This window comes from Carassius carassius, unplaced genomic scaffold (assembly GCF_963082965.1).
Source record: "Carassius carassius unplaced genomic scaffold, fCarCar2.1 SCAFFOLD_96, whole genome shotgun sequence".
Classification (NCBI taxonomy): Eukaryota; Metazoa; Chordata; class Actinopteri; order Cypriniformes; family Cyprinidae; genus Carassius; species Carassius carassius.
In genome coordinates this window covers 39,313-62,500 of record NW_026775102.1, presented here as the reverse complement: position 1 = coordinate 62,500, position 23,188 = coordinate 39,313, and the positions used below count along the sequence as shown (strand labels likewise).

Here is a 23,188-nt window from a genome sequence, read left to right as displayed (position 1 = left end):
ATGTTGCATTATTTGTCTACCAGATAACACCTGAATGACAAGATTAATCTAGTGTTTTAAAGTCCTGTAAAAGCTAAGGATATTCAGTGAAAATAGTTTGCAGTGTTTTACAAATAACTGATACATATGCATTAAACTCAAACTTCTTTATTGGCAGTCGAAGGCTGGCATTGTTCATTGGTCGGGCATTGACCAATAAAATGTCTTCATTTGCACCAAAGCCCCGCCCCCAGCTCTGCTCTCTCACCAGTGATGCGCAGGTTGATCCAAAATGAGCAGGTGCCTGCGGTCACCCGCGGTTACCTGGGTCATCCAAAAATATTTTTAATGATATTCGGGTCAGTCGGGTCGTTTGAAATAAAGATGGCAATTAAACCTTTGTAATTTGAAATACATAGGCCTACACTTTATTGGCTGAATAACTTGCACGAATAGAGTGACCACCTGTCCCACTTCACGTTGTACTGTACAGCAATTTTACCCTTTGTCCCGCCTCACGCAAATTGAGCATCTGTCCCGCTTTTTCATTCGACCCTGCCTAATAAATACACGGATACGTCCATATTCGTGCTGTTAACTCATGTCCAGTAGTCCAGAGGAGAGCAATAAAAGCATTAGTCGATAGGCTGAGTCATACGTCAATCAAACTGTTGACTGGTGCACGAACGCCTCCTCAACGCCTCCTCAAGACCTATACTTGAACACTCTCAAATTGGAGAGAGCGCGCGCTGTTTGGTCAGGTTAAGCAGCCATGGCCAGTGTGTCCACGAAAGAGAGAAGATGCACTTTTAATAGCGAATGGACCGCAAAATACTCTTGGTTAAGACCTGTAGATGGTGAAGCAGAGAGAGCTTTTTGCATTTTATGTAAAAGCAGTTTTTCTGTGGGACATGGTGGAGAATACGACGTGAAGCGACATGGTGCATCTGAGTACCACAGAAAAAAAACAACATCATCAAGAAATATGCAAATCAGTGCAGTCATTTTTCAATAAACCAAATGACCCAGAAGCTGACAAAGTTTGGGCAGCAGAAGTGACGAGCATTTATCATGCCGTACATCACACACATTCATATCGCTCTACTGCAATAACAAGCTTGCCCTAGTCATTTTTCCAGATTCTGAAATAGAGAAGAAAAAAGCTGTAGAAACTTTGGGTGATATTTTGAGAAGGGTGTAACTGCAGCCTGGAGATCTCCAAAACGGGGTGGGAGCTCCAAAATAGGGCGTGGTTCCTCCCATTGAGAGACAGGCGCATGGCACGCATGCACAATTTTTCCCCCAATCCACTTCAGTGCAAACTCCGCCCACATCTGATTCTGAAGTTTTTATTGGTTGTGTCCATTAAAGTGTTTCCTAAACTATACAACAAAAAACGCCAACCCCTAAAGCTACCCCACACCTTACCTTAACCAGTGAAACTGACTGAATGGTGGGATTGGTGCTGAATAGTGTGGTAAAGAAAGTTGCAGTTCAGGAGATTAACAGTTAATAAGATTATGCATTATGAGACTCACCGGACAATGACACAGTTTTATTTATCTCTACCCCCTCACAGCCTGTGAATGTGCCCCGGGACGGCCCTGCTGCTTGGAATAAAGCGATAGAGTAAAATCTTTCCCCTCCGCTGGGACAGCTGCTGAGTGATTCCCATTTTCATGTAAAGTCAAGTCAAGTCATATAGCGCTTTAAACAAAATACATTGCGTCAAAGCAACTGAACAACATTCATTAGGAAAACAGTGTCAATAATGCAAAATGATAGTTAAAGGCAGTTCATCATTGAATTCAGTGATGTCATCTCTGTTCAATTAAATAGTGTCTGTGCATTTATTTGCAATCAAGTCAACGATATCGCTGTAGATGAAGTGTCCCCAACTAAGCAAGCCAGAGGCGACAGCGGCAAGGAACCGAAACTCCATCGGTGACAGAATGGAGAAAAAAACCTTGGGAGAAACCAGGCTCAGTTGGGGGGCCAGTTCTCCTCTGACCAGACGAAACCAGTAGTTCAATTCCAGACTGCAGCAAAGTCAGATTGTGCAGAAGAATCATCTGTTTCCTGTGGTCTTGTCCTGGTGCTCCTCTGAGACAAGGTCTGAACCTCGGAAGCAGAGGTTCAGACTTGGGTCCAAACACCACTGGCCACAAGCTCTGGCCTCTGCTCTCACGGAGAATATTTATTTATATAGCATATTTTATTTTAGATGAACTAGAAACAATGTTTAATTTATTAAGTTTTATTTTGAAATATAAGTCAGTAACAATTGGCTGAAGCCACAGCCAATGGAGAAAGTCTTTGCGAAAGGAGACCCCGCCCCATGTTGGAGGTTCTTCCCAATTTTGGAGTTCACGCCCCATTTTGGAGATCTCCGGTCTGCAGTTATACCCACTTTTTGGGTCAGGTAGTGTCTTAATCTTTTAGTCGGTGGGTTAAAAAGAAATATAGGCAATATATTACAGAAAGCTTGAAATGTCTACTTTTAAACAAAAATATTCAAACCAAAATAAATAGGCTACTCTCTGATGATGCAATCCATATGAAATCTGCATTTCTCTCTGGCGTTCATGGTGAGTCTGCTGCGACACAGAAAACACCAGTTTATTACTAAACAATTAAATGTCTCCTTGCTAATTTAGACACATTCATAATCATTACTTTAACCGGTTATTTGTGGCAAGCCTTATGTGTGCGGTTATCCTGTAGGCTATAGCCTATTTAAGTAATTAAACTAATATCAAGGGGCGATGCAGATGCGGGCTGTTTATACATTGACCCGCGTATCACTGTCTCTCACTTCTGCATATACAAGTGCACAAGGGTGTTTTGTAACAGTAATACCGCAAAAAGAGTAGCAAAAGTCAGAGCGCTAGGATTTGAACTTGTACTCCAGATCTGAGAGGTTGTAAGTGCCGACTTGACGTTGTGCAAAACGAAAACATTTGTGTGTCATTTTTTTTTTTTGTGAATGTAATTATACACATTTGTAACTATTAATCTACAACTTCCAATTGTTTTGATCATTGTCTGTGTGTGCAAATTGAAAGATTCAGCATCAGAGCTGTGAGTGTAAATTTCAACTTAGAAATACAAATGTTAATATGAAAATTTCTCACATTCAGATCATCAACCTCTCGAGTTAAGCTAATGATTTACCTCCATAGTGACAGGTGTCTTCAGCGCAGTAGAGGCACAGCAGTTGTTCAGTGTGTGTGTGTGTGTGTGCTGTTGTGTCTGAGGGCTGTGGTGTCTCCATGTCTTGCAGCTGGTGGGGTTCGGTCTGGTGGCTCTAGGAATGTGGCTCCGGTTCGGAGCAGAGACCCGAGGGTTCTTCGACATCAATCTGAGCACTGCTCAGTTCAACATCGGTGCGTTCTGACTTTTATTACACTCTCACTGGCAGACTAGCACTTTTTATATTTTCTACATTTCATGTATTGATGTAACATGCATTAAAAAATACATTTAGAATGAAATTTGAATTAGAATGAACAATGACTGCAGTACAAAGAGTAAAAATAATAAATCAAAAACACACACTCAAATATTGTTCACAAATCTGTCTAAATCTGTGTTAGTGAGCACTTCTCCTTTGCTGAGATAATCCATCCACCTCACAGTTGTGACATATCAAGATGCTGATTAGACAGCATGATTATTGCACAGATGTGCCTTAGGCTGGACACATTTCACTGCTGGTTATATATGCTATATATAATTTTGTATGTGACGAATAAAAATCTTGAATCTTGATAATAAAAGCACACTCTAAAATGTGCAGTTTTACTGTATTGGGGGATCCAAAAACCAGTCAGTATCTGGTGTGAGCACCATTTGCCCCACGCAGTGCGACACATCTCCTTCACATGGAGTTGATCAGGTTGTTGATTGTGGCCTGTGGGATGTTGGTCCACTCCTCTTCAATGGCTGTGTGAAGTTGCTGGATATTGGCAGGAACTGGAACACGCTGTTGTATGCTGGCAGCCATATCACCCTGGAGCCCAAGATCGGTTCCCCACTGAAGTTAAGCAGGGTTGAGCTGGTCACTACCTAATTGGGAGACCTCTTAGGAAAACTAGGTTGCTGCTGGAAGAGGTGCTAGTGAGGCCAGCAGGGGGCGCTCACCCTGTGGTCCGTGTGGGTCCCATGCCCCAGTGTAGCGATGGGGACACTAAACTGTCAACAAGCACCGTCCTTCGGATGAGACGTTAAACCGAGGTCCTGACTCTCTGTGATCATTAAAAATCCCAGGATGCCATATTCACCCATTGGCCTCTGACCAGTATGGCCTCCTAATAATCCCCATATCTGCTGATTGGCTTCATCAGTAAGCTTGTGTGTGGTGGGCGACGAGAAGCAGATTAGCTTCCCTGAGGTGGTTTCTGACAGTTTGTGCAGAAATTCTTTGGTTCTGTAAACTGATTGTTGCATCAGCTGTCGGGGGGGCTGGTCTCAGACGATCTTGGAGGTGAAGATGCTGGATGTGGACGTCCTGGGCTGGTGTGGTTACACGTGGTATGTGGATGTGAGGCCGGTTGGATGTACTGCCAAATTCTCTGAAACAACTTTGGAGACGGCTTATTGTAGAGAAATTAACATTCAATTCACGGGCAACAGCTCTGGTGGACATTCCTGCAGTCAGCATGCCAATTACATGCTCCCTCAAAACTTGCGACATCTGTGGCATTGGGCTGTGTGATAAAACTGCACATTTTAGAGTGTCCTTTTATTGTGGCCAGCCTAAGGCACATCTGTGCAATAATCATGCTGTCTAATCAGCATCTTGATATGCCACACCTGTGAGGTGGATGGATTATTTCTGCAAAGGAGAAGTGCTCAGGAACACAGATTTAGACAGATTTGTGAACAATATTTGAGAGAAATAGGTCGTTTGTGTACATAGAAAAAGTCTTAGATCTTTGAGTTCAGCTCATTAAAAATGGGGGCAAAAACAAAAGTGTTGCATTTATAATTTTCTTCAGTGTATCTTACCTATCCAGATCTGCAATACATCTGTTAAAGATCTCTTTATCTGGAAAGCATCTGGGGTGTATAAATGTCTTTCTGATTACAGTTTTACATACATTCTAATCCTGATGGCACACATACATCTCAGAGACATCAGTTTGACATCTGCATTACATCTGCATTAGATCTGCAACATGTCTACAGGATGTTTCTTATTAGATGTCAAATAGATGTCTCCAAGATGACTTTAAGATGTTTATGATTTAGAATGTATGTAAAACTGACATTTTATAGTCGTCTGTCAGATGTTTGCATACAGTACATGCTTCCAGATCAAGAAAACCATAAACATCTTGAAGACATCTAATAGACGTAATCTATTAACAGATTAATTGTATTAATCTAATAAGAGGCAGCACGAGTCTGAAAGAGTTTGTATATTTGTCCTTCTGTAAGTTTCTTAAGAGTGATCGGTGATGCAATCACATGTTTAACAAGATATTCTTACTGTCACGAGGATTAACGCCATACTCAAGCCTTCTCTTCTTGTTGAATGTGTGATATGTGTCCGTGACTCTGTGTGTGTGTGTGTGATTCCGCAGGAGTGATGGTGCTGGTGGTCACCGGGGTCCTGATGCTGCTGGTGGCCATCATCGGTGACTGTGGTGCCTGCAACAACAGTAAAGCAGCTCTCGGTGTGGTGAGGAACATCATCACTGCAAACACCTCACACTCACTCACAGAATCACACACTTAAGCAAAGCTGTTACAAACCTTCTGGTTCAGAGCACCTCCTCAATACCTCACAGCTCTCATCTGATGTCTCTGGTCATATCCACATGCACCTGTCAAGAGACGCTGGGAAAGTCATGGCTCTTTCCCTCGTGCATATCTTTCTATTAGAATAGAGAGTTATTTCTCAAGGAGATAAACTAGGTTAATGTGCTAAATAAACATTTCTGTTTTTCTGTTGTTCAGTTTTCTGGCCTGCTGACCGTTCTGATCATCATTGAAATCGCAGCCGGTGTGATGGCCTTCATGTGGAGCGACCGGGTAAACCACACCCTCACACACACACACACACACAGACACACACACACACACACACACACACACACACACACACACAGGTGCCTGTATAACAGAGCTGGTTTTAAGGTGTGTGTGTTGAATTGCAGGTGTCAGGTGAGTTGGTGAACTTCTATGCCACAATCTACGCTCAGTATCTCAACACCAGGAGCCCCGCTCAAGCCGTCACCCTCGAATTATTCAACAACGCTGTGAGATACACACACTCTCTCTCTCACACACACACACACACTCGAACATGTGGTCTGACAGGGATGTGTGTGTGTATCAGTTTGACTGCTGCGGTGTCGGTGGACCGATTGAAGTGTTTGTGCGAGACACCTGTCCAAAAGCCAGCTTCATGGAGAAGCTGATGTATTCTGTGAGTCACTTCCTGTTTGTCTTGGTCTGATTTCTGGCTGTGTATTGTGTGAAGAGTGCAGGCTCTCATCCGTGTGTGTGTGTGTGTGTGTGTGTGTGTAGAGCTGTCCCATCATGATCAAGGACGTCTTCAACTCAAATGCTCCGCTGGTGTTGGGAGGGTTTCTGGGGACGGCAGGAATCATGGTGAGTACGTTGTGTGTCCTGACCGACTGTGTTTGTGTTCTGTGTCCTGATCGTCTGTGTGTGTGTGTCCTGTGTCCTGACCGTCTGTGTGTGTGTGTTCTGTGTCCTGATCGTCTGTGTGTGTGTCCTGTGTCCTGACCATCTGTGTGTGTGTGTGTCCTGACCGTTTGTGTGTGTGTGTTCTGTGTCCTGACCGTCTGTGTGTGTGTGTGTCCTGTTTCCTGACCGTCTGTGTGTGTGTCCTGTGTCCTGACCGTCTGTGTGTGTGTCCTGTGTCCTGACCGTCTGTGTGTGTGTCCTGTGTCCTGACCGTCTGTAAATGTGTGTTCTGTGTCCTGACTGTCTGTGTGTGTGTGTGTCCTGTTTCCTGACCGTCTGTGTGTGTGTCCTGTGTCCTGACCGTCTGTGTGTGTGTCCTGTGTCCTGACCGTCTGTGTGTGTGTCCTGTGTCCTGACCGTCTGTGTTTGTGTCCTGTGTCCTGACCGTCTGTGTGTGTGTCCTGTGTCCTGACCGTCTGTGTGTGTGTCCTGTGTCCTGACCGTCTGTGAGTGTGTGTTCTGTGTCCTGACTGTCTGTGTGTGTGTCCTGTGTCCTGACCGTCTGTGTGTGTGTCCTGTGTCCTGACCGACTGTGTGTGTGTCCTGTGCCCTGACCGTCTGTGTGTGTGTGGCCAGTGTCCTGACTGTCTGTGTATGTGTCCTGACCGTCTGTGTGTGTGTCCTGTGTCCTGACCGTCTGTGTGTTTGTGTCCTGTATCCTGACCGTCTGTGTGTGTGTGTGTTCTGTGTCCTGACCGTCTGTGTGTGTGTCCTGTATCCTGACCGTCTGTGTGTGTGTGTGTTCTGTGTCCTGACCGTCTGTGTGTGTGTCCTGTATCCTGACCGTCTGTGTGTGTGTGTCCTGTATCCTGACCGTCTGTGTGTGTGTGTCCTGTATCCTGACCGTCTGTGTGTGTGTGTCCTGTATCCTGACCGTCTGTGTGTGTGTGTGTTCTGTGTCCTGACCGTCTGTGTGTGTGTCCTGTATCCTGACCGTCTGTGTGTGTGTGTCCTGTATCCTGACCGTCTGTGTGTGTGTGTCCTGTATCCTGACCGTCTGTGTGTGTGTCCTGTGTCCTAACCCTCTGTGTGTGTGTTCTGTGTCCTAACCCTCTGTGTGTGTGTTCTGTGTCCTGACCCTCTCTGTGTGTGTTCTGTGTCCTGACCGTCTGTGTGTGTGTCCTGGCCGTCTGTGTGTGTGTCCCGTGTCATGACCGTCTGTGTGTGTGTCCTGTGTCCTGACCGTCTATGTGTGTGTGTCCTGTGTCCTGACCCTCTGTGTGTGTGTGTGTGTTCTGTGTCCTGGCCGTCTGTGTGTGTATCCTGTGTCCTGACCGACTGTGTGTGTCCTGTGTCCTGACCGTCTGTGTGTGTGTGTGTCCTGTGTCCTGACTGTCTGTGTGTGTGTCCTGACCGTCTGTGTGTGTGTCCTGTGTCCTGACCATCTGTGTGTGTGTGTCCTGACTGTCTGTGTATGTGTCCTGACCGTCTGTGTGTGTGTCCTGGCCGTCTGTGTGTGTGTCCCGTGTCATGACCGTCTGTGTGTGTGTCCTGTGTCCTGACCATCTGTGTGTGTGTGTCCTGACTGTCTGTGTATGTGTCCTGTGTCCTGACCGTCTGTGTGTGTGTCCTGACCGTCTGTGTGTGTGTCCTGTGTCCTAACCCTCTGTGTGTGTGTTCTGTGTCCTAACCCTCTGTGTGTGTGTCCTGGCCGTCTGTGTGTGTGTCCCGTGTCATGACCGTCTGTGTGTGTGTCCTGTGTCCTGACCGTCTGTGTGTGTGTCCTGTGTCCTGGCCGTCTGTGTGTGTATCCTGTGTCCTGACCGACTGTGTGTGTGTGTGTCCTGTGTCCTGACCGTCTGTGTGTGTGTGTGTCCTGTGTCCTGACTGTCTGTGTGTGTGACCTGACCATCTGTGTGTGTGTTCTGTGTCCTGACCCTCTCTGTGTGTGTTCTGTGTCCTGACCGTCTGTGTGTGTGTGTTCTGTGTTCTGACCGTCTGTGTGTGTGTCCTGTGTCCAGACCGTCTGTGTGTGTGTCCCGTGTCATGACCGTCTGAGTGTGTGTCCTGTGTCCTGACCGTCTATGTGTGTGTGTCCTGTGTCCTGACCCTCTGTGTGTGTGTGTGTGTGTGTGTGTGTGTTCTGTGTCCTGGCCGTCTGTGTGTGTGTTCTGTGTCCTGGCCGTCTGTGTGTGTATCCTGTGTCCTGACCGACTGTGTGTGTGTCCTGTGTCCTGACCGTCTGTGTGTGTGTGTGTTCTGTGTCCTGACTGTCTGTGTGTGTGTCCTGACCGTCTGTGTGTGTGTTCTGTGTCCTGACCGTCTGTGTGTGTGTCCTGACCGTCTGTGTGAGTGTCCTGTGTCCTGACCGTCTATGTGTGTGTGTCCTGACCCTCTGTGTGTGTGTGTGTTCTGGCCGTCTGTGTGTGTATCCTGTGTCCTGACCCTCTGTGTGTGTGTGTGTTCTGTGTTCTGGCCGTCTGTGTGTGTATCCTGTGTCCTGACCGTCTGTGTGTGTGTCCCGTGTCCTTGCCGTCTGTGTGTGTATCCTGTGTCCTGACCCTCTGTGTGTGTGTGTGTGTGTGTGTATGTGTTCTGTGTCCTGACCGTCTGTGTGTGTGTCCTGTGTCCTGACCCTCTTTGTGTGTGTGTGTTTGTTCTGTGTCCTGGCCGTCTGTGTGTGTTCTGTGTCCTGACCGTCTGTGTCTGTGTGTGTGTGTTCTGTTTCCTGACCGTCTGTGTGTGTGTCCTGTGTCCTGACCGTCTGTGTGTGTGTCCTGTGTCCTGACCCTCTGTGTGTGTGTATGTGTCCTGTGTCCTGACCCTCCTTGTGTGTGTGTGTGTGTGTGTGTGTGTTCTGTGTCCTGACCCTCTCTGTGTGTGTTCTGTGTCCTGACCGTCTGTGTGTGTGTTCTGTTTCCTGACCGTCTGTGTGTGTGTCCTGTGTCCTGACCGTCTGTGTGTGTGTCCTGTGTCCTGACCCTCTGTGTGTGTGTCCTGTGTCCTGACCCTCTGTGTGTGTGTTCTGTGTCCTGACCGTCTGTGTGTGTGTCCTGTGTCCTGACCGTCTGTGTGTGTGTCCTGTGTCCTGACCCTCTGTGTGTGTGTCCTGTGTCCTGACCCTCTGTGTGTGTGTCCTGTGTCCTGACCCTCTGTGTGTGTGTGTGTGTGTGTCCTGTGTCCTGACCCTCCTTGTGTGTGTGTGTGTGTGTGTGTGTGTGTGTGTTCTGTGTCCTGACCCTCTCTGTGTGTGTTCTGTGTCCTGACCGTCTGTGTGTGTGTTCTGTGTCCTGACCGTCTGTGTGTGTGTCCCGTGTCATGACCGTCTGTGTGTGTGTGTGTGTTCTGTGTTCTGGCCGTCTGTGTGTGTATCCTGTGTCCTGACCGACTGTGTGTGTGTGTGTCCTGTGTCCTGACTGTCTGTGTGTGTGACCTGACCATCTGTGTGTGTGTTCTGTGTCCTGACCCTCTCTGTGTGTGTGTGTTCTGTGTCCTGACCGTCTATGTGTGTGTGTTCTGTGTCCTGACTGTCTGTGTGTGTGACCTGACCATCTGTGTGTGTGTGTGTCCTGTGTCCTGACTGTCTGTGTGTGTGACCTGACCATCTATGTGTGTGTGTCCTGTGTCCTGACTGTCTGTGTGTGTGACCTGACCATCTGTGTGTGTGTCCTGTGTCCTGACCGTCTGTGTGTGTGTGTGTCCTGTGTCCTGACTGTCTGTGTGTGTGACCTGACCATCTGTGTGTGTGTCCTGTGTCCTGACCGTCTGTGTGTGTGTGTGTCCTGTATCCTGACTGTCTGTGTGTGTGACCTGACCATCTGTGTGTGTGTCCTGTGTCCTGACCGTCTGTGTGTGTGTGTGTTCTGTGTCCTGACCCTCTCTGTGTGTGTGTGTTCTGTGTCCTGACCGTCTATGTGTGTGTGTTCTGTGTCCTGACTGTCTGTGTGTGTGACCTGACCATCTGTGTGTGTGTGTGTCCTGTGTCCTGACTGTCTGTGTGTGTGTCCTGACCGTCTATGTGTGTGTGTCCTGTGTCCTGACTGTCTGTGTGTGTGACCTGACCATCTGTGTGTGTGTCCTGTGTCCTGACCGTCTGTGTGTGTGTGTGTCCTGTGTCCTGACTGTCTGTGTGTGTGACCTGACCATCTGTGTGTGTGTCCTGTGTCCTGACCGTCTGTGTGTGTGTGTGTCCTGTGTCCTGACTGTCTGTGTGTGTGACCTGACCATCTGTGTGTGTGTGTTCTGTGTCCTGACCGTCTATGTGTGTGTGTCCTGTGTCCTGACCGTCTATGTGTGTGTGTGTTCTGTGTGACCTGTGTCCTGTATCCTGACCGTTTGTGTGTGTTTGTCCTCAGACACTGGCGCTGGTGTGCAGCTGTGTCCTCCAAAGACATGTTTCAGTGTCTCATGCTTCACCTCCTGCATATGTGCTCCTCACCTCCCCACCGTCAGCCGCCAGGATGATATAACCCTCTCTCTCTCTCTGTCTCTCTCTCTCTCTCTCTCTCTCTCTCTCTCTCTTTCTCTGTCTCTCTCTGTCATCCATCGGATGGAGGTTTGGATACTTTTGTCAGTCTAAGGTCAAAGGAATCACACCTGAATGTGTGTTTGTGTGTGTTGTGCATTATCTACAACTGAACTGAATGCCTTTAAATCCCAACTCGTTTCTTCAGTCTAATCTAAGGCCACAAACAGGATGCAGAATTCAGTTTAAAGTGGAATGAATTTGACAGAAAGGGAAAACTGTTTTGCTGTAGTTTGTAAAGCTTAATTTCATCCGTCAGCATGAATCACTCATGAACATGTTTAAACTCAACTTATGGGCTGTTTAGACTTTTTGTTTTATTGCAATAATATTGTGGATTGAAGTAATTTCTTCAGTTCTGAATTCTGCACGACAATGTTATGCTATAACTCACTGTCTGTTACCATGTCGTCCTGATATTTAATTGTCTTGCTGTACAATTAAAATCTGAATGTTTCTCGTTTGTTTTTTACTGAGACATTAAAGTTTCACAAAGCCATCACAGTGCAGTGTGTTTCATCAGAGGGCAGGCGTGATCTGTGATCAGTGATCGATACGTGAATCCATGTGACACTATCACTGAAGAAGCATGTATTACAGTGCCATTTTCAAATGTAAGAGCCTTCTTAAATATATATGACGATGTGTGAGTGAATGGAAGATAAAGCAGGAGTAATCAGCAAACCCAGGACTGAATCAAACCAGCATGGCAGCCTCTGATCCAGCAGATGGACACGATCATAGCAATATAGGTGAACTGATTACAATGACCATATGCCTGTTCGCAAATACAGGGCCGCTGCTGGCCAAATGGGTGCCCTAAGCATGATTGTATTGTTGTGCCCCCCTCCCTCAAATATGACGATGGAAAAAAAAACACCTACTATAGTGGTGAAAATAGAACTTTAATCAAATAAAAAAGTAAATTAATAAATTGTATTATTTACAAATTACAATTGTAGCTCTCGACATTTATATATGGCTATAACTTAATTATGACTCTAATTTATTTTATAGTCTCAAGCATTCAGAAATCATGCAAAAGAAAATTAGCAGTTTTACTATGATAAAAGCATGGTTTATTTTTGTAAGGGTTGTGATATGCATGTTTATTTTTGTTGAAGAAATTATAAAGGCTGTGTCATCTATAGCAAAAAAGTGGCCAAAAATTAAAGATTAAGTGAATATTTGAATTAAATGTTTGGTCAGTAGCCTAAACAAGGATTTGATTGTCCTGTAAGTGTAACAGCAGCAATTACATGGCATTTGGCTCCCTTTGCAGGCATGTGTAATAACATGTACATAAAATGTTTATTTTGTATTTGCCTACATTATGTATTTTAACAGTGTTATTATTAACCAATCATTATTGCCTCATTGGTTTTTTTATATATATAATGCATTTTAAGTCATTTTAAAGGCTATTAATGGCTTAGGTCTGTTTTTATAGCAACAAAAAAAATATTACAGTATATTAAATTAAATTTAAAAATTAAATTAAATTTATGCATTTAGAAGACGCTTTTATCCAAAGCGACTGACAATGCATTCAGGCTATCAATTTTTACCTATCATGTGCTTCCGGGGAATCGAACCCCCAACCTTGCGCTTAATAGCAACACTATTATCTTAAATTATTATTTGAAGTAACAAAACCATGGTTAATTTGAAGTTACCATGGCTACAAGAACGATGATTTGTGGTGGTATTGTTAAAACCATGGGTAATTTTCGTAAGGGAACCTAAAAAAAAATTAATAATAATAATAATTCACAGGAATGTGCCTGAAAGTGATAAATGGGCTTTGTTTTTACCTAAATGATTTATAATTTATTTTAATATATATATATATATATATATATATATATATATATATATAAATGTATAAGGTGTGCATTGTAGCTCACACCTAAATGAACACATTACAATTGTTTTATGACTGCAAGTCTTTCTCCTCAAATGCTACGTTTGAGCCCATGTGAAAAAGTAGCATAATTTACATTTTTTTTTTTTTTACAGTTTTTTTAATAAATATCAAACATTCAATTCAATTGTGCATTATAGCTGACACTTAGACGAACATTTACAGTTGTTTTTATGACTGTAAGTCATTCTCCTCAAATGCTACTAACGTTAGATAAGTATATACCAATATCGCATGTAACTTTAGAGACGGTCCCTAAATTTGAGACTCTCGAACGTCCAACGTCGAGCCAACTTTAAGCCGTTTTTTCTTTTTTCTTTTCTTTACTTTCTTTAGTTTTCTTTTCTCTGCACCAGCTTGCTGATGTCCTTTACTTGGGCATAGATGTCCAACCATCAGTTATGAACATTCAGCCGCAAACATGAGGTGCGAGCTAGAGACCTGCGCGGGACACAATTTTCAGTCCCGCTCCCGCCCGCTCCCGCAGTGTTTAGTACCGCTCCCGCAAAGATTTGTCATTTTTAGTCCCGCTCCCGCCCGCATCTGTGATATTATGTCCCGCTCCCGCCCGCAAATGCCCGCAAGACGGCAGGCAGGATCAGGGGCGGCGCTAGGACGTTTTTAGCCCCGAATAATTTTGTTAAATTGTGTCTCTCATAGAGCAAAACAATTAATCAGAAAAAGAAATGTGAATAAGATTACAGCAGCCGTGATTACCTAATCATGTGCATATTACAGTTTTATTTATATTTTTCCATTTTGCATTAAAGCGATGTGCTTTTTTGCAGCGTTGAGCAGCGTTGCGCACTTGATATTCTTGATGCTGCTCTGATGCACTACATTACGCAATGCTCTGTTTGTTGTTAGGATGACTAAAAGTTCAGCGGTCTAGCTCATCAATGTCAAAATGATTAAAGAAGCGAACGAATGCCTGGTAAAATGCAAGTAGATAAAAATGTAATATTTGACTGTTTTACAATAGAAATGATAAACTACCGACAGTAGCCTATCCGGTGACGCAAATTACTCAACTTTTTAATTTATTTATTAAATTTTGCTTTTTTTAATTGAAAATATGCTATAATTTCCTTGATTCACAAGTTTAGATTGCTTAAAACGTTTTTATTGCTGACAAACAGAATCTCTCTCACAAGTACAAATTATGAACGCTACTTTAACCATTTATATATTTTACTTTACACTAATATTTAATTTGCGGGAGTGCAGCGTATCATCCCTCCCGCCCGCACCCGCAAGTGCACCGGATCATCCCGCCTGCGCCCGCAATGACCTTTCAAAATTTGTCCCGCGCCGCACTGTTTTGCGTCGCGACCCGCGGGAGTGCAGACCTCTAGTGCGAGCGGTCGCGAGCGCGGATGGGAGAATGGAGCATGTTTTTTTTTTTTTTTTGGGATGGTGCCCCCTCTGGGTGTTGGTGCCCTACGCACACTGCGTACTCTGCGTATAGGGAGCGGCGGCACTGCGCAAATATAACATTATCAAGTCAAGTCAAGTCACCTTTATTTATATAGCGCTTTAAATAAAATACATTGCAGGTGTCGCTGTTGGACAGTGTTTTCTCTGCTTCCTGCTGGCCTTGCTATAGCTGATCGTAGCTCCGTGTAGCTGTTTTTTTCTCTATATAATCTTTATCTTACTATCACTCTGTTTTTTAAAGTGATAAAACATAACTTAATTCACACCATATTTCTGATATTATCGATCAATCTTATCAGATTAATTTTGATAGTTCACTTTTATTTTATATCTGTGAGTGCAGTACACCTGCATTGCGTTAGCACTCGTTAGCTTGTCATTAGCGTCTTCATTCGAACCTATCGCTGTTTTCTTTTCTCCTCTCCCTCGCTCCAGTTTTTCACAAGTTCATCAAACAACCGCAGTAAGAATATTTCATCAAGCACGATGAGTAATGGCTTCTCCTATCATTGTTTCTTGCACCTCTTGCCACATGTACAGTTTATCTATCTCTGTCGCTGATGAGGGATTCACATGTGATAAATGCAGGGAAATAGTTAGGCTGACAGAGAAGATTTCAGAATTAGAGACACGCATCCAAACTTTAATTGAGGACAGTAAGAATGTTAGGGCTCTAGATACGGCTTTGGATGCGTCTAGCTCAGGGATTCCTGTACATTGTTCGGTTCCGGAAACAGAGCCCCAGCAGCAGGGCAACTGGGTGACGGTGAGGCAGCGTAGTCGTGGGTCAAAACACCGCTCTTCTTTTCCGATCAAAACATTAAACAGGTTCTCCCCACTCAGTGATGCACCCACTGAGAAACCTGATGAAAGTGCTCTAGTTATTGGTGATTCTATTGTACGGAACGTGAATATAGAGACACCAGCCACCATAGTCAAATGTTTACCGGGAGCCAGAGCGCCTGACATCTTGGCAAATTTAAAAGTGCTGGCTAATGCTAAACGTAAATACAGTAAGATTGTTATTCATGCCGGCGCTAATGATGTTCGACTTCGCCAGTCGGAGATCACTAAAAATAACATTAAAGAGGTGTGTGAACTTGCTAGCACGATGTCAGACACTGTAATATGCTCTGGTCCCCTCCCTGCTTACCGTGGTGATGAGATGCATAGCAGATTGTCATCACTCAATGGCTGGATGTCTAAGTGGTGCCCACAGAATAACATAGGTTTCATAGACAATTGGACGAGCTTTTGGGGCAGACCTGACCTGTTTAAAAGAGATGGTCTTCATCCCTCCTGGGGTGGCGCCACTCTTCTCTCTAGAAATATGGCAAATAGTCTTAGTGTTTATACTTGACTAACTGGGGCCCAGGTCAGGAAGCAGACAGACTGGCTAAACCGACCGTCTGCTAGCTGCCTCCCGTCACAGAGGTCAGTTAATTCTCAGCACATAGAGACTTTTTCACCTAGATATCACACTATAGAGACTGTGTCTGTTTAAGACATTAACTTGTAAGCACAAAACACAAGATACTTCTCTTTTCAATATGAATAAGGCTTTATTAGATAAATCTAAGACATTAAACTAATCTAACACACAAACGCACACATTCACACATGTTGCAGGAAGATCGAAAGTTAGGGAAAGATGAGTTTAAGAGAATGGAAATATGGAATCCCAAGTTTACAGCAATACGTTAAATTGCATAGACATGAACAACCATCAATCACTTAATTAAACCTCGCACTGAGTTCCTCAATGAGGTTAAAATTATATTAGATACACCAGCACAAATGTCTGAAGGTACATTGCCTGTGTAAAGTTGTCGCTGATTGGCTGGAAGTTCAGTAGTCCTTGAAGTGACGTCTTGAGAAGCCCGTGGTTGTTGGGTGTTGGCTGAAGATGCAGAGAGTTGTGTGTAGCTGGCTGAAGTTGAACTCGACGTTACAAAACTTAACTCAGAACACGAAACTCTCAAACGGAAAAGAAAAGAAATAAAGTTTGACGAGACTAGGTGGTGTTTCTTCTCATCGTGGCTAAGTAGCAGCAGGCGTGCAGGCTGAAGCACTCTGGGACCGCGCTCAAAGAACAGTGATGACAAACAGCATGGCTAAAAGCTAAAGCTAAGAAGCAAAGCTAAAAGCTAAAAGCAGGCATGACTAGTAGCAAAAGCATAGCTAGAGACTAAAAGCAGGATTTTATGGTGTCCTGGGTATTTAAACTGGCCTGTTGGCCACACCTCAAATGTTGTCTTGACCAATCAGATATTGTCTTGGCTCGGGGGCATCATAAATCATATGTTTATCTTATCAAGCATGTGGTCCGAATTTTCCCGCTCTTGAAGGGTCTAATTTTGGACATGATTCCTATAACACAAAAATGATACATTTGACAAATAACTGATGGTCAGGACTATTTCAAGCAAGCAGATTCGATTACATAGATACTAGACATGACTATGTATCCTTAAGCTATCCCATAATTATTAAAAGACATACACAATAAGTGATTATAACATGATAGTCAAATGTGTGGGTTACATATAAATGAATATGGAGTTAAGCGATGGACTGATATTCATTCAGAAGTCATTTTGGAGTTCATTTTGGTCCATATACATGTAGAAAAGACAGGTTCTTTGCCATTCTTTTGGTGGTGTTAATGTTGAAAGCTGTTGTGTGAACAAGTTGGTTGCTCATCTTGCTTGGGATTTGTGGCACAGAATGTTTTATGACTTACTGAGGAATCAGAATCAGAATCAGAATCAGAATGAGCTTTATTGCCAGGTATGTTCACACATACGAGGAATTTGTTTTCGTGACAGAGCTCCGCAGTGCAACATAACAGCGACAGAACAAAAAACACAATAAGGAATAAAAATACAAAAAAATACAAATAGGTGGGTAAAGATTGACAATATACAAATTATACAAATTGACAATGTAATTCGGCTCGTGTTTCAAACACAGCCCTGATCGACTCTTTAATTTGTCTGGTTCGAGTCATTTCTGCTACAATGCATTGGGATCAGCATTTATAGACAATCTGAACTCTATTGGGGTTAGACAACACGTCTCAGGACCTACTCATTGTCGAACTCTCTAGATTTAATACTGTCACATGGAATTGATGTTGATACTTCTTGTTACAAGTATGGAAGAACCATCACTTCTAACACAAAAGACTGCTTTGTAAGTAATCCTCCTGATGTATCAGAATTCCTTAGCATATCCAAAACCTCAGAACAACTTGATGATGTAACAGAAACTATGGACTCTCTCTTTTCTAGCACTTTAAATAAAGTTGCTCCTTTACGCTTAAGGAAGGTTAAGGAAAACAGTATGACACCATGGTATAATGCAGTAACGTGCGGTGAAATCTTGTCATGGGTAGGCTGTGACCTATCAATGTGTGGAATATATGTTCATATATTCATTCAGTTAATTTAGCAACCCAAGTTCATATCAGGACTCATCAGATCGCTGCCTGCATTCAGCAAAGTCAGTCATGTGAGGCTAATGCACAATCAAATATAATAATCAAATTAATGGACACATCTATCTTATGACTTATACAACAAACAAATGTTTTGTGCGGGACACAGAGAAGGAGGCGGCGCGGCAGCCTAGTCACTCCATCAAAATGCGCAAACGCGCACAGACAGCCACGGCGCACACACACACACACACACTTTTGCTCTGGTGACGGCGCACCAGGCTACAGTCAGAAAACATTGTGTCAGCAGTACAGCTTTAAAGTACAAAAACAGCTTATTCGCTCCTACAAACTGCTAGGCGCACACACCGACACGCAAGTATACTAGATGCTAGTATTCGGGAAGCGCGCGGATTGAGTGAGAGCGAGTAGATCACGTGACATGAAGCAAGCTCGGTCTCTGCCTCAATGTTGATAATTCAAGACAGCATGAGAACTGACTGCACATGCGCAAATCTACATAAACTACGTTCTATGGACCAAAGAGGCACCGCTCACCTCTGCCTCAATGGCCATGGCTTTTGAATTTCCTGCATGAAACAACGGTTTTTAGGAGCAAACAATGGCAAAATGAGTATATTATGTGTATTACTGAAAATTTGTGTTACAAAAAATAATATTTGGAATAAAATTAATGCAATTAATAATGTGGTGAATTAATAAAGCTCTTGGAATTAATAAATGTAATGTCAACATTTCCTTTGGTGAGGCACTGCCTACCCTGCCTACCCTGACTCGCACCCTAAAGAGAGCAGCCTGAAAAATGGAGCGCAGCTGGAGGAAAACAAAACTAGAGATATTTCGTTTTGCTTGGCGGGAAAGTAACCTATCCTACAGAAAAGCATTAAAAACTGCTAGATCTGATTACTTTTCTTCTCTTTTAGAAGAAAACAAACATAACCCCAGGTATTTATTCAATACAGTGGCTAAATTAACGAAAAATAAAGCCTCAACAAGTGTTGACATTTCCCAACATCACAGCAGTAATGACTTTATGAACTACTTTACTTTTAAAATCGATACTATTAGAGATAAAATTGCAACCATTCACCCGTCAGCTACAGTATCACATCAGACAGTGCACTATAGACCCCCTGAGGAACAGTTCCACTCATTCTCTACCATAGGAGAGGAAGAATTGTATAAACTTGTTAAATCATCTAAACCAACAAAATGTATGTTAGACCCTATACCATCTAAGCTCCTAAAAGAGGTGCTTCCAGAAGTCATAGATCCTCTTCTGACTATTATTAATTCCTCATTGTCATTAGGATATGTCCCCAAAACCTTCAAACTGGCTGTTATTAAGCCTCTCATCAAAAAACCACAACTTGACCCCAAAGAACTAGTTAATTATAGACCAATCTTGAATCTCCCTTTTCTGTCCAAGATACTAGAAAAGGTGGTATCCTCACAATTATATTCCTTCTTAGAGAAAAATGGTATATGTGAGGATTTCCAGTCAGGATTTAGACCGTATCATAGTACTGAGACTTCTCTTCTTAGAGATGATCTGCTCTTATCATCTGATCGTGGGTGTATCTCTCTATTAGTTTTATTGGATCTTAGTGCTGCGTTTGACACAATTGACCACAACATTCTTTTGCATAGACTTGAACACTTTGTTGGCATCAATGGAAGTGTATTAACATGGTTTAAATCGTAGTTATATGACTGCCATCAATTCGTAGCAGTGAATGAAGATGTATCCTATCGATCACAAGTGCAGTATGGAGTACCTCAAGGCTCAGTACTAGGGCCGCTACTCTTCACGCTTTATATGTTACCCTTGGGAGATATCATCAGGAAACATGGTGTTAGCTTTCACTGTTATGCTGATGATACTCAGCTCTATATTTCTTCGCAGCCCGGTGAAACACACCAATTTGAAAAACTAATGGAATGCATAGTCGATATAAAAAACTGGATTACAAGTAATTTCTTACTGCTAAATTCTGAAAAGGTGTTAATTATAGGACCTAAAAACTCTGCTTGTAATAACCTAGAACACTGTCTAAGACTTGATGGTTGCTCTGTCAATTCTTCGTCATCAGTTAGGAACCTAGGTGTGCTATTTGATCGCAATCTTTCCTTAGAAAGCCACGTTTCTAGCATTTGTAAAACTGCATTTTTCCATCTCAAAAATATATCTAAATTACTGCCTATGCTCTCAATGTCAAATGCAGAAATGTTAATCCATGCATTTATGACCTCAAGGTTAGATTATTGTAATGCTTTATTGGGTGGTTGTTCTGCACGCTTAGTAAACAAACTACAGCTAGTCCAAAATGCAGCAGCAAGAGTTCTTACTAGAACCAGGAAGTATGACCATATTAGCCCGGTCCTGTCAACACTGCACTGGCTCCCTATCAAGCATCGCATAGATTTTAAAATATTGCTTATTACTTATAAAGCCCTGAATGGTTTAGCGCCTCAGTATTTGAATGAGCTCCTTTTACATTATAATCCTCTACGTCCGCTAGGTTCTAAAAACTCAGGCAATTTGATAATACCTAGAATATCAAAATCAACTGCAGGCGGCAGATCCTTTTCCTATTTGGCGCCCAAACTCTGGAATAACCTACCTAACGTTGTTCGGGAGGCAGACACACTCTTGCAGTTTAAATCTAGATTAAAGACCCATCTCTTTAACCTGGCTTACACATAACATACTAATATGCTTTTATTATCCAAATCCGTTAAAGGATTTTTAGGCTGCATTAATTAGGTAAAGCGGAACCAGGAACACTTCCGATAACACCTGATGTACTTGCTACATCATTAGAAGAATGGCATCTACGCTAATATTTGTCTGTTTCTCTCTTATTCCGAGGTCACCGTAGCCACCAGATCCAGTCTGTGTCCAGATCAGAGGGTCACTGCAGTCACCCGGATCCAGTACGTATCCAGACCAGATGCTGGATCAGCACCTAGAAAGGACCTCTACATCCCTAAAAGACAGCGGAGACCAGGACAACTAGAGCCCCAGATACAGATCCCCTGTAAAGACCTTGTCTCAGAGGAGCACCAGGACAAGACCACAGTAAACAGATGATTCTTCTGCACAATCTGACTTTGCTGCAGCCTGGAATTGAACTACTGGAGAAACTGTTTTTTTCTCCATTCTGTCACCGATGGAGTTTCGGTTCCTTGCCGCTGTCGCCTCTGGCTTGCACAGACACTATTTAACTGAACAGAGATGACATCACTGAATTCAATGATGAACTGTCATTTTGCATTATTGACACTGTTTTCCTAATGAATGTTGTTCAGTTGCTTTGACACAATGTATTTTGTTTAAAGCGCTATATAAATAAAGGTGACTTGACTGCAAGATCCCTCGGCGCTGGGGTGAATCCGCGGTGCCATTGAGCAGGGCGAAGCAGTCTGCCGCCATGGACGCTCGAGGCGGTGGGCTGGAGTGAGTTGCCGGGGATGGACAAACTCGCTGCCAGCCGCATGCGATTTGAAGGGGCAGCTGCTGTCAGTGAGGGAGTGGAGGAGTTGGCGCTGTTCGCCAGGGGACCGGAGCCTGCTGCCATCCACCAGAATGGGGAGGAGCAGGGAACGGGGGACTCCTGCCGGCTGCCCGAACATGGAGGAGCCATTGCTGTCCACCGGTCGGCGGAGTAGTGTCGTGCTGTCAACCGAGCGCCATCCAGTGCCGCTGCCAGGCACCGCGGTAGAGTTCACACAACTGATGGGGGTTGATTTTTTTTTTCTCCTCTCCCCTCTCTTGTCTCTGTCGCTCCTCATACTTCCATCTCCTTTTCTCTCGCCTCGTCTGTCTGACCTACACCCAGGCTCCTGCAGCCACCATGAGCAGTCCACCACGGAGTGGGGGGGGTTGTAGAGAGCAGTCTCGGAAGTATCCCCGGCCTGCGAGGTGGAGTAATTGGGAAATGAGCGACACCTGCTCCACTCATCGGTCTCTACTCCCACGGAGGAGATCGGAAGGATACAAAAGAGGAGTGACGACAGTGAAGGATGAGAGAGGACCAGGCCTGGGCTTCATTTTGTGTTTGGTTTTTATTTGTGTATGACAGTCATCCACGAGGAGCTGTTGGCTGTTTTGTGTTTATTTTATTATTAAAGTTTCATTTTGAATGTCCGCCGTTTCCCGCCTCCTTCTTCCTGTGATTATGATGTTTGTACTTCGTTACAATGACGTCATTAGGATTCAGAACCATGGCTTTTCTTATCAATGCTATGCTGACGACACTCAACTCTACTTCTCATTCCTACCAGATGTTCGATGGTAGCTGCTCGCAATAGAGCCTGTCTGAGAGACATTACTTTGGATAAAAGCATCTGCTAAATGACCAAATGTATATGTATGTGTGTGTGCGAGAGAGAGAAAGTGAGAGTTTTAAGTGACAATTTATGAACATTTATGTAATGCCTATGTAAGTCTATAGGATGTTTTTATCTGCTGTGTGAACATCATAGGTTGTGATGACACCCCATTCATGGATCTACCACAAACGGTGCAGGGGGAGTAGTGCGCAAAAGTTTTGTCGAGAAGAAGGATAATAACTATGCAAGATAACAATAGTAATGCCTTGCCTTTGGCAAGCACCACTAATAATAATCTTTCTCAAGCCAACTTAATAACAACAGGAAAGTCAAAGCAAGAAGGGATGCAGCGGCGTTCCTCTGGGTTTGTGTGGAGGGCGTGATGCTGGTGACTCATGGCATGTTGGGGTTGCCTAGCAACAGCAGTTGTTTTCTTTCAAACTCTGAAGCCAAAAATGAGAGCTAGAGAGAAAGATATAAAGATATGAGATATAAAGCCCTCCTCGCCAGTGGAATCTCATCCTTTGAATACGCTTGCTCTCCAGCTAGTCCATATAACCCAGCTCCTCACTGGCTACAGCTACAACCCCAAAGACATTATTAAAGAAATTGACAAAAATCTAAAAGACACACATGAAAAAAATATATATAAAATATACTTTTACCTTCACAATAAACTACAATGCTACTCAAACCTAGAAAGAACCACCAAATTTGCTAATAATTTATTGATTAAACTATTTAAAGAAATACAAATCCTCTCCAGATACAGATGAAGTAACCATGATTTAGAAACAGATAGAGTAAGACATAGACAAACAAGGACAGAACAAGAGAGGGTATCTGTAGACACTGTGACCTACAGCCA

General features: G+C 43.7%; 1 protein-coding gene across 1 annotated transcript in view; it reads left to right on the top strand.

The window, feature by feature from the left end:
* LOC132136700 (CD9 antigen-like) overlaps window positions 1-11,663 on the top strand; it is a 13,574-nt gene extending 1,911 nt beyond the window's left edge. The window contains exons 2-8 of the mRNA XM_059547281.1: window positions 3,263-3,365; window positions 5,568-5,665; window positions 5,944-6,018; window positions 6,144-6,245; window positions 6,326-6,415; window positions 6,517-6,600; window positions 10,995-11,663. Of these exons, the coding sequence (XP_059403264.1) occupies window positions 3,263-3,365; window positions 5,568-5,665; window positions 5,944-6,018; window positions 6,144-6,245; window positions 6,326-6,415; window positions 6,517-6,600; window positions 10,995-11,108 (666 nt within the window). The 3' untranslated portion in view covers window positions 11,109-11,663. The remainder of the gene's footprint in view (window positions 1-3,262; window positions 3,366-5,567; window positions 5,666-5,943; window positions 6,019-6,143; window positions 6,246-6,325; window positions 6,416-6,516; window positions 6,601-10,994) is intronic.
* The last annotated feature ends 11,525 nt before the right edge of the window (window positions 11,664-23,188 follow it).